Source organism: Nyctereutes procyonoides, unplaced genomic scaffold (assembly GCF_905146905.1).
Source record: "Nyctereutes procyonoides isolate TBG_1078 unplaced genomic scaffold, NYPRO_anot_genome, whole genome shotgun sequence".
Classification (NCBI taxonomy): Eukaryota; Metazoa; Chordata; class Mammalia; order Carnivora; family Canidae; genus Nyctereutes; species Nyctereutes procyonoides.
In genome coordinates this window covers 50,250,813-50,262,730 of record NW_026575133.1, presented here as the reverse complement: position 1 = coordinate 50,262,730, position 11,918 = coordinate 50,250,813, and the positions used below count along the sequence as shown (strand labels likewise).

General features: G+C 46.6%; 1 protein-coding gene across 3 annotated transcripts in view; it reads right to left on the bottom strand.

Annotated features, from left to right (window-relative positions):
* The window catches only part of SLC39A14 (solute carrier family 39 member 14), a 47,055-nt gene continuing 35,137 nt past the window's right edge, over window positions 1-11,918 (bottom strand). For 2 of the 3 annotated variants that reach the window (XM_055299852.1, XM_055299854.1), the window contains exons 4-9: window positions 9,809-9,978; window positions 7,726-7,848; window positions 6,172-6,360; window positions 5,838-6,045; window positions 4,608-4,792; window positions 1-3,218 (exon numbers count right to left, since the gene is read on the bottom strand). In XM_055299852.1, coding sequence (XP_055155827.1) covers window positions 3,072-3,218; window positions 4,608-4,792; window positions 5,838-6,045; window positions 6,172-6,360; window positions 7,726-7,848; window positions 9,809-9,978 — 1,022 coding nt within the window. In that variant the 3' untranslated portion in view covers window positions 1-3,071. The remainder of the gene's footprint in view (window positions 3,219-4,607; window positions 4,793-5,837; window positions 6,046-6,171; window positions 6,361-7,725; window positions 7,849-9,808; window positions 9,979-11,918) is intronic. The other variant, XM_055299853.1, reaches the window with a different exon arrangement.

Genomic DNA, 11,918 nt, shown 5'->3' with positions numbered 1-11,918 from the left:
TTCAGCAGTACAGAATATAGCTTTTATTTATAGAATCTTACAAATAAAACATTTACAGTCCACATAAGTTATTTTCTTTTCTAATTTATCCTCATTAACACCTGAGTTATTGAAAAAAAACACTGTGATGGAACTGCAGAACTGTAAAAGAAAAGATGAATAAAAACCTAACCTCGCTCTTTTGCAAAAATCAGACAGCTTCTTGTTTTTAAGCAGACTTCCAGAATACTACCATCTCTTTGGAATGGGACTTCCTAAAGACAGGTCTTAGGACACCCAGAGACGCCTCCTCTTTTAAACCCAGGGCAAAGAACCTATGAGGAAAAGCCCTGAGTTGACACTAGAAACAAAAGATCCTAAACACCTCTTGGGGGGGGGGGGGCGGCGGGGAGAGGACAAAAGGCAACCTGCTGGCCAGGGCAAGGGTAAAAGCAGCAGAAGCCTGCTCCTGGGTCACTGCTCCTATTCGTGATACAGGCTTTCCTAGTTGACATTAGGAGCTGGTCACCTGGGGAAAGATGTCAAAGGTGCTAATGCCAGGGGTGAACAAGTTCTCAAAGCTTGCTACTCTTCAGACTTCTAATATGTACAAATGCTTAAAACAGCAAATCCAATACTTCAAAGTCAAAAAGGAATTGCCACATTTTCAATGCTCGAGGCAAATCTGCTGCCAATGGCAACACAGACTCGATTGTACTATTTGCATGCCTCCACCCCTCCTGAGTTCCAGCCAGGACTGGTCTCTGGACCAATTACAGTTTAAAGAGAATTTCTCTTTGAGGCAGCTGTCTATGAAAGGAAAAGTTCTTAAGTTAATATAGATGTGCATGAAAAGGGAAAGCACCCTACTACTTCATACTTGATTTTTAAATTTGATAACAATTACATGTTCAAGCTCTTCTCCTAAAACTAGGAACCCACTACCTCTAACTTAGTATTCTACTCCAAGAAGATCGGTATTTGTAAGGAATGACGGATCTATAGGGAATGCTAAAATTATAAATTTCATACATTAATGTGAATTAGGGAAAGAAAAATCTCTGTAAAGTCTTAAAGTTTGTTACTGGCTGCTAGCTCCTGAAAGCAAAGTCAGACACAGGAAAATAAAACAGAGAAGACAAAGAACCGTTTTTAAAACAGCAACAACGATAATAAAAAACAATGATAATATAAAAAGTTAGATTCCAACATTCGAGGAATTGGTTCTTTGGTAAAATTGGACCATAATCCTATCAGGAGTCAGGCCTGATATTTACTCTAGAATCTTGAGAACTCAAGTTTTCCTTCTTCTTCAGCCCCTTCTCAAATCTCTCCAAGTCAACAGGCAAGAGAAGGAGAAAAACTTATAAAGCATAGCCAGCAGTGTTCCCGCTCATACTCTTTTCAAGACTATTCCTGATTTGAGGGCCATTTCCCAAGAAGAGGAAAAACCAAAAGAGATGTGGCTTTTAATTATTGTGTTGTGGAAAGTCTTCCTGTGTAAGAACAGAAAAGCTCACAGGTGTGGGCCATGACCAGCACACCTGTGAGTCATGCACACAAATCAGTTAGTGAGCACAGCCCCTGGGCTGCAACTGTGGGCACCACTAAAAAAGGCTTCTGGGGAGACTGGCTCCCCAAAGTGGCTAAGAATCTCACATTATCAATATGATAATAATAAATCAATTCACCTAGTGAACCTGGAGATGAGCTCCCCCTGAAGCCAGAGTTCCGAGGCAACGGCTCCACAGTGCCTGGGGCTGGCCTACAGTCTCACAGACAAGCCTATCAATCCATCTTCTGAAGAGGGTTAGAGCAATTCATGTTCCGTTCAGTCTAGGATTCGCCCTTTCTTGCTTGGGGTGAGGGAGGAAGGGGAACCTAAAACCCACTCGTGGCATCACCAGGAAGCTCCCGTTCTGCAAACATCTGCAGTGCCCCATCTGAGCACTTGGATCTTCCAACTCAGACTTCCATGACTCGTACTTTTTTATTTACGAAATCCTAAACTGTGCCCGCACCGATTCCATTTCTGATCACCTTTGTCTAAGAAGAGCATGATCTGCACCCGATTCTGCAAGTGATTGGATTGCCACTTTGCAGCAGAAGTGGTGACCAGGGGAGGGAAATTTGTGCAGTCTCCCCTCAAATACAAGACTGGGTGTGCTCAGAATGTGCTTCTATGGAGGCAGATAAAAATCTCTCAGAAGGGAGAGGGGAGGAAGGGGAGGTGGAAATCATAGCAAAACCAACTGGTATCTTGCAGGTCTCCATTCTTGGCCTTCCATTCTGTCAGTGTTAATGTAAAAGAAGGGGAGGTGGTCCAGGCAACTGGCCCCATGCAGCGGCCCACCAGTGGGGAATGCGAGCTCACTGGTACAGTCATGAGATCGCAGCTGCAGCATGCCAGGGGGACAGGTAACCATCATGACAGGGCACAACCATCACTGCTAGCCACCCACCTCGCACGCAATGATGATTCTTATGCTCCTCTCCTGCCCTACACGTGTTCCAACTTTCAGTTCTCTCTGAGAAAACAGGCAACTGGACAGACTTTGAAAAAAATAGGAGGGGTTCTTGTTCCCTGGACCCTTTCTCTGTAAAAATAGGTGAATCTACTTCAAAATGGGTCATCTTGAGGTCCAGGACACACATTTAGATTCATGGGCCCTGAAACCCCAGATTTGCCTCCCATTACTATGAACCAAGTCATGAACACTGGTGGTATTTTTGCATTGTAGGGCGATGGTACAAAACCTCTCAGTGCTGGTTCGAAGAGAAAGAGGCCAGGGTAACCAAAGAAAAAAGTTAGGCTTGCCTGCTAAGTAAGCTGCATTCAAGGTTCCAGGGTCAGTCTGAGAAAGGGGGAGAGATGGGAGAGAGGCACTACCTAGACACTGGTTGCCGGGGCAGCTTATTCCTAGGACAGAGCATGTGTAAAAACAGCTGACATCTGAATGCGGGAGTACAGTCCGTGTCACAGTCTTTAATACAACTGCCACTTTGGAGGTGCGTCGCGGGTGCCGAGTCCTTGGGCCAGGGACTGGGCGGCCCAGAGCCAACTTCCAATCCCACCGGCTCCTGGCAGGGCCCTACCCAATCTGGATCTGTCCTGAATACATAGTGAGGAGCAGCATGATGGTGAAACCCGTCAAGAGGCCCAGGTTCTGGATGACAAAGGGGATCAACACGCTCCCGTTCCTTTCATCCTCTTGGCAGACCTCATTCATCTCAGGGAACTGAGAAAGAGGAGAAAAACAAGAGAGCTAGAGTTCCTTTCCCAGCCTGGGGAGTCCAGGACAATTCAGTGAGAGACGGATCACACGGACGGACTCATCGTTATACCTATCCTAAGAATATCTGTATTAGAGTATGTCATGTATCATTCAAGTGTTATATTATAGGGAAAGAATATGTAAATGAGATATATGGATATTACATAGAAGTCCTTCACAAAAAACGCCAGCAGCAGTAGCCTTATCAGCTTTGGTCCAAGGTGGCTACTACTACTTTTCAACTACTGAGGTAAAAGTATCTGTGCATGAAACCCTGGATAGGTTTAGATGTTGGCTAAAAAGAACTGCTTTGATAAAAGTCAACTTTTTGCTATGGACTTGAAGAACACTCGAGAAGATCTTTTTGTTACTAAAATGCTGCTGCCACCTCTTTGGGAAATTCAGCAACTGTGTGAGGAGCCAGAGCTTGGAGCTATGAGATGGCTATGACTCAAGGTCCTGGGCTGCTGGCCAGCAAAGCAGGTGACAATGAACAGACTTCCTAGACCTCCTAATTCAAGTAATGCAAAAGAATATCCTCACCGTGGGAGGGGCTCCCCACAAGAGAGGAGGGAATTTAAAATGTTTCCAGGGAGTGAGGAGGGGTCATGGTGGTCAGCACTCTCATCACTGTACCAAAAGTATTATTTTCAAAGGATGTGGGAAATAAGTCATGCAAACATGCCAGAGAATGTCATGCCAACAAGAAATCAACCTCCATCTACAAAAGATGTAACCAATCAGGTATTTCATTAGCCAACTTAAAGCCACTTAAAAGAGTCACGCCAACGTTAGTGGATACAGTACCACAAATGTTGGCGGTCACCGCCGAAAGCAGTGACACTTATCAAAAGCCTCCAACCACAATACATCCTTCTTGAGCCAGCAATTCTAGTTCCGGAAAAGGTATCCTCTCACCAAATAACACTGCCATGGAATAGAATATGCTTCTAAAGGGTACACAACATGGAAAAAATGTCTAGGATACATGAAGTAAAAAAGGAAAGCAGAACATAAAAGTATATATTCAATGTTCATTTCTTTTCCTTCCTTCCCTTCGTTTATCTGTACATACTTACTCTGTAATACTTAAGTATTTAAGGAGCAGTGTGGGATTAAGGTTAATCATTTTCTTTAATAACACACGCTGGTAAGTTTTTTGTCCTTTAAAATCCAATGTCATCTTTAAAAGTACTGAACTGTAGACCTTAAGTAGGTGATTGTGTGGTAGGAGTGATTCCTCAACAAAGCTGTTACTAAAAACAAACTCATGTCCTCTTGGCTGCCTCTCGCCCAGTGAATAACCCAGTCCCTCCCATGGTGCTTACATGGCATGAACTATGGAAGACTTACCATATCAGCCAGAGCAATATACAAGAACATTCCTCCAGCCAGTGCAAAGATCCAGTTGGCAGAGAAGTGGCTGCCAGCCAGGATTCCAAAGGCCAGACCCACGTAACAGCAGCAGGCAGAAAGGAAGTTGAAGAAGAGAGCCTGCTGGATACTCATCCCGGCATTGAGCAGAATGACAAAGTCTCCTAAGGGAGGACAAGAGGGAAAGGTGAGGAAGAGTTACTCTAGGTCACAGACAGAGAACGTGATGAGGACAAACTGTTTCAGCTATGCATCATGTCTTGGGGGAAAAAAAAAATCAAGACAGCCTCAGGCCTGAGACTGCAATGACAAGTCCAAGGCACCCTTTCCTCTTCACATCTAGGAGCTTTCTCCATTTACAAAAGTAGCCATGCATTTCCAGCCTAGAGGCTGAAAATGACACACAGGATTTTCAACATAGATAAGCAACTAGCAAGAACCTCACTGCTCTTTAGATGGATGGTGAAATAGGAGCTTCTTTCCTCACAACTACACTGAATGGTATTCTCAGAAAACCAAAGTGACACTGAGAGAAGTTAAATAATTTGCCCGAAGTCACAAGCCAGTAGATTGGCAAAGCCAGGACCTGACCTTGAGTTTCTGAGCCTCTGAAGTCTGGGCCTTTTACATTCTTGCTCTGATAAAACTAAGGACTTCCTAACTCCCGGCTCATCTACTTCTTCCACCCACTGACCTCTAACAGACATCTCAATCTAGTAAGATTGATAGGATGTAAGAGATAACCTTAAAGAGAGAGAGAGAGAGAGAGAGAGAGAGAGAGAGAGAGAGAGAGAGAGAACCTACTCTGAACACTTAGAATACACATGGCACAAAGCAAGTCCTTTTCACTGTTTTTGCTCCTTTAATCCTCATGAAAAATCTATGAAGTATTATTATTAACCCCATTTTAGAGGTGAGGAAACTGAGCCACAGGGAAACAAACACCTCTATAAAAATGTCCATCATTTTTGGGGCACCTGGGCCTCACTCAGTTAGGTGTCTCTTGATTTTGGCTCAGCTAATCTCTGGGTTGCAGGATCAAGCCCTGTGTCAGCCTCCATGCTTAGTGTAGAGATGGCTTGAGATTCTCTCTCCCTCTTCCTCTAGCCCCCCCACCCCCACTCTCTCTCAAATAAATAAGAAGGGTGCTGTGCCAACAACCACAGCAGCGCAGGTACAACAGGAATGGCACAGTGCAGGCATTCTTACCTAGCTCATGTGGGAACTCCTCGCAGAGGATGGCCACTGAGGTACTGATGCCTTGGAAAACAGACACGGTGAAGGAGGCACCAATAGCCAGGCCATCAATGAAATTATGGAGGCCGTCGCTCAGGGTGATCATCCAGGCCAGAGTGCCGATATCAGAGTAGCGGACGCCTTTGAGCCAGTAGCAGGCACTCTGGGAAGCCTGCAAGTCCTACAACAGAGCCCATCCCCATGGCCCCCAGGTCAAAGGGTGGAGGATGGTCCTTCAAGGTAAGCCTGAGCCATCAAGGCCATTAATAGTTAAAGGCTCCCACCCAACAGCAGACGGCCCACTGACCTGGACAGAGAGTGAGCCCACGATGACCTTCTCGTCCATCACGGGGGCCTTCCCATCCAGCTCACTGCTGCAGTGCTGAGGAATCATATGGTCCAAATCCCCATTCTGCAGCTTCTCGGTCACCCCCTCCTCCTGGTCCTTCTTGGAAGGAAGTGTCTCAGAGGCATAATGGCTATGTCCATGATGATGCTGGAGGGGCCATCAGGAGGGATCAGCATGACACTCACCAAAACCACAAAGCTTCCTGAGCACTCACTATGGATAAGTGCTCCCAGCAGAAGACCTCCTCCTTCCCACCATCAGAGAAAACACAAGCAGGCAATACACACAGGAAAAGGAAAGTTGTTATAGGAAGCTGAACCCAGGTGAAGGCAGGGCTTGGTGTAGGACAGAAATCGTAGCTGTGACCTCAGAGCCAACACCTGTTCCAGTGAGGTGGCTTTGCTTGAAAGTTTATAGCTCCTCCTTTGCAATGGCTCATTTTATTCCATTCAGCAACTATTTGGAGGACAGCCACATGCCAGGCACCAAAGATACCTTTTCAGAGCTATACTACAGTAATGATCCTGTTTCTTTGTAGTGGTACTTCCTACACCATGACTACACACATCAAGCACCTCCCTCACCTCCTAAAGGTACAAAAGGTGCGTTAAAGAAATAATCTTTTTTAAAAAATTTTTAAATTTATTTATGATAGTCACACACACACACACACACACACAGAGAGAGAGAGAGAGAGAGAGAGAGAGAGAGAGAGAGAGAGAGGCAGAGACATAGGCAGAGGGAGAAGCAGGCTCCATGCACCAGGAGCCCGACGTGGGACTCGATCCCAGGTCTCCAGGATCGCGCCCTGGGCCAAAGGCAGGCGCCAAACCGCTGCACCACCCAGGGATCCCTAAAGAAATAATCTTGAATGAAACAAGGGAATAAACTGCTGCTGCCTAGCAAAGCCACACACACAGGCCAGACATGGACATCCTTGCCTGGTAAGGTGAGACAGGAGATCTGTTCCTGAAATCTGTCCACAGCAGGTACGTTCACTGCATTGGTGCTTGTAAGATAATACCACTACTGAGACATACAAACATTTCTAGGATGGATGCATGCCTAGGAGCATGTTTTTTTTTTTTTTTGTTTTTATTTTTATTTTTTAAAGATTTTACTTATTGATTCAGGAGAGACACACACAGAAAGAGAGGCAGAGACACAGACAGGGAGAAGCAGGCTCCATGCAGAGAGTCCTATGTGGGACTCGATCCCTGGACCAGGGGGACCAGGGACCACACCCTGGGCTGAAGGCGGCACTAAACCACTGAGCCACCCGGGCTGCCCAGGAGCACTGTTTTTATTTTGATTTTTTAAAGATTTTATTTATTCATAAACACAGAGAGAGGGGCAGAGACACAGAGGGAGAAGCAGGCTCCATGTAGGGAGCCCGATGTGGGACTTGATCCCGGGTCTCCAGGATCACAACCCAGGCTGCAGGCGGCGCCAATCCGCTGTGCCACCGGGGCTGCCCAGGAGCACTGTTTTTAACCAACAATTGGGCCTCACCTCATTTTTCTGCTTAAGAAGCATCTTCAAGATCTTCTCTGTGAAAAAGAAAAGATAAAAGCCCCCAAACACCACTGCAGACTTGGAGACATAATAATCTTCGAGAGGGTTGAAACCAAAAGCCTGTGGACCCAGGAAAACAAAATGAGTTTAAGAAAATAAAAAATCTTCACAGGTCCCCGCTTGTCTCTTAACCACTTTCTTATCTAGGACTGGAAAGAGTGGTCCTCAGTGGGGGTAGCTCTGCTACCTACCAGTTCCTTCCCTTCCCAGCAAAATCGAACTCCTGACTTTCCTTTAAGCCACATCACCATGCCTGTTAGGTTCTCTCTAGCTTATTTTCAGATGCAAAAGACCGATCCTCTTTAGAATTTTACTGTCAGGAAGAACAGCCCTTGGATATGGTGTTCCACTTTTAGTAGAGACTGTTTTCATTTTTCCTGGTTTTCTGCTACAAGGGCACAATCTGCCTGCAAATTCCATCCTTAAGAAGACACTTGTGTTTACTTTCATTGTTATCTAATGTCCCTCGCTGATGTGCTTATAAACAAAGAGCGATGGTATAATTACGCTTTCTAAAATGGGAAATCCATTCCCCAGTTAAATAGTAAGAATTTTGGCATCTTCCTGACCACAGACCTCCCAGTGACCACAAAGCCAAGAAAGCCAACTGTGTTGCTGCACATGCCAATTTGGGGAGTGGGAAGGGAAGGGGGGGTTGTTTGGGGTTATTTCTGGAAACTTCAATGACCACGGGGGTGGAAAAAAGCAATCTACTGGGAAGAGGACTGGAATAGGAATCGGGAGAATTCCATGCTCAGTGACGCTCCTGACTTGTGGTGAGGTCTTGGGAAGCTGGCCAGTGAAGGGCTCTCTCCATTTTCAGACCGGAAACAAGCCTCTTGAATAAACCCACCTTCTCGTGTGGATAGGTCAAAGATGAAAGTGATCCTAAGTACCAGGAACACTAGACTGCTTAAAAGGTTAAGTGTTTTTCCTTTCTGTTTTAAAGGGGCAAAAACGCATCTCCACTTGCTTGTGTAGCTTCCTAAGAGATGTAAAGGTTAAGTTGTAGAGTAGAAACGGCACATGGAGGCCGACTTTCCAGGAGAGGCACAGCATCTCAGAAGAGTGGAGTGGAAACCGCCAACTAACAGTTCTCCACAAAGGCATGGCCTTAGGAGTTATGAAACCTGGCCTCTAGGATATGTGCTCTTGTTCTGTATCCGTTAAATGGGTAAAACGTTACTAGATCTCTAGACATTAGCTGATCTAAGAATCAATCAGGGAAACAGAAAATCACCTCTTAGAAAACACAAGGTGCTCTAAGAAGCAGCAGGCGGCGTCATGTTTGTGCCAGACTCTGGCTATGCCCAGGCCTGTCAGACCACCACAAGGAGACGCCGCCCACACACTACCACAGACGCTGCACCAAGTCAGATGAAGCTTCTCCACGGCTGCCTGCCAAACCCCACAGGGACTAAGTTCTCTGGAGATTTTCTCAGTAACCTAGGGAATGGGGCAAAGGTGCCATTAATGTACGTGAAAACCAGGCTGCTTTATTCAGATTACCTTTGCCCCAAAACAACCTACTGCAGGGAACTGATCTTTTTACTGAGACCTATGGATTCTGTTGGTTTCTCTGCTTGTGCCACAAGCTCCAAATTGGGAGCCATAAAGCAATCTTAACTACACTGCATCTTCTCACCCAGCAGTTAGAGAGTACATAGCAGGCACCCAGTTGACTTACAAGTATTAATTCACATAGCCCTCACAACGTCATCGTGAGGCCCATCCTATCATTTGCCCTGTTTTGTATAGGAGGAAACAGAAGCCCAGAGAGGTCCAGTGACATGCCCAAGGTCAATGAACTTGTCAAAGGTGGAGCTGGGATCCAACTCAGCTCCCAAACCTACATTATGTGGTCTTTCCTAACTCGAGATTCAATCTCAGCTTCACCTTCCGAAAGGAAAGGACCTCCTTCCTATGCCTTGCGTCAAAGTGGAGGGTCCGCCCACTGTGCCCCACAGTCCCCCCCAGAGACTGGCATGCTCCTGTGTGAGAAAGCCCTGGCTTGTCATACCTCGGGGATGAGCTGGAAGAGGGCGTTGGAGTAGAGGGTTCCAATCGCCAGAGCTATGAAGTAGAGCAGCAGCCTCTTGTAAAAAGTCTTCTTCATGAAGGGCACCACGCTGGCCCCCATGAGGGAGCAGAGGGAGATGACGGTCACACAGAGGAGACCATATCCCCACACTGCCGTTGGGGGAGAGCCAGCCCCACCCGGGACAGGGAGCAGGGCAAATGCCCCATTTCACAGCAACCACCATTTAGGGGAAACACAGGGTGGAAAGGATGGGGAGGCAATGAGGAAGGTTTGGGTGGATATTAACAAGGAAAACAAAAAGAAAAATCAGAGAGACAAGTAGGGAGGGAGAGAGAAACAGAAAATTTGTTAGTGATTCAGGTCTGATGAAATTTCCTTCAATCAGTTCAGGAGAAATGAGGAGGAACTCAAGGTGGCCTTGGAACCCTGTGGCTGCCGCTTCTGGTGGCCCGAGTGACACCTGGAGGTGCACCTGCCAGCTGCTGTGGCTACAGGGTGGGGCGCCGCCTCGTCACACAGCTGAGGTGTGCTTGGGCCTATCCCCAGGCAGCCCATGGCAGACTTTGGACTTGAGGGCTCTCTCTTTAATAGGAAACAAGATCAAGGGGACAAAGAGAGCTCACGGTGCTGCCGTGTTTGCTTTCACATCCGGACCATTCAGTACCACCTGGACTCGGTTGGCTTTGTGCAAGATACAACAGGTCAGAGGTGCAGGGCGGCAGGAGGGAGAACAGGCAAAGCCTGATGCCCATCAAATTCAGCCTCTTAACTTCTCAGGGTTTGTGTTTCGTTTCTTTGTTTTTCTCCCCAAGTTTGTTGCCATTTGCTCTGAGAGCGCTCCAACATACAGGGCAGAGTTCCAAGATCACCTTGTCACAAAACAGTATTTCCTCTGTCATTTCCTAGCATCCCACACTCTAGGTAGGATGAAATGGAGCCAGGATGAGATGCATGCCCCTGTGAACCACAGGGGCAGAGAACGTACAATTATTATATTTCCATTCAATAAGCAATACGGTATTTTATTTCAAATCTTTAAAAAATTAATAAATTCAATGTCTGGAGCTGAAAAAAGAAAAGCCCAAGATGAGGCCTCCCGTGACAAGTGTTTGTTAGATTTACGTGGGATTTTGAGGTAACAATGAGATGGTTCCTCTTAAGCCAGATTTCTTCCTTCACTTAGAACCAGGAAAGGCCCAGGAATCCCATTGGCAGCTCTTCTGGGTAAGAGTCTTGATTGGGATAAGCTGGGCAGCCACTGACACCGGCTCTTTTTATGAAAGGCGGCTGCCCCTGTTCCCAAAGGCGGCCCACAGAGTCACCCCGACCACATGGGCACAGCCTTGCCAGAGCTGACAACGTGGGCAGACCATCAACTTGGGTCTTCTTTTTTTTTAGCTCCTCACTGGTCACAATTAAAAAGCAAAATTAACAAATATTACAAAACAGTCAAGTAAGGGCACCAGGAAGTCAGTCCTATCCCAGGAAAAAGTCAAGATGCAAGGTAAAAAGGACTGAGAGCCTCTTTTCTTTGTCTCAGAATTTTAATTTTGTTTTGTTAAATAAAGTTTTGGTTCTGTTTGGTTCTCTATGCTCTGAATTGTGGCCTACTTGGAATAAAAAAAAAAAAAGGATCACTTGCTTTTGAAGCCAATTTTATCGATCAGTTGGTAGCCTCTTTTCGTTCCATCTCTTTCCATATGGGGGATCTCTGGGTGGCCACACCGATTACAGCCAGGGCCTCTACTTAGAGCAGAGACGGCACAAAGGACCAGGGCTCAGACAGTGACCACCAGCTGCAGCGCTCCTTCTGAGCCCTGCAAACCGGGTTTCAGAGAGGCAGCGACCAAGGAAAGGAGACAGAGAGATCTCGGACAGGGAGGGCAAATTCGGAGTGCCTTGCATCTGACATCACCTGAAGAGGCCACAGGCCAACCTGGGTGCCCCAGGAGCAAAAAGAAGGCCCTTGAGATCCAGAGTTTGAAGACATATTGGTGTCCCTTGATATGAGGGAGAAGTGAATTTTCCAGGTGGTGGCTGCCAGGTGCCTCAGGACAAGGGGGTGGGACAGGGCCATGAAGCAGGGCGG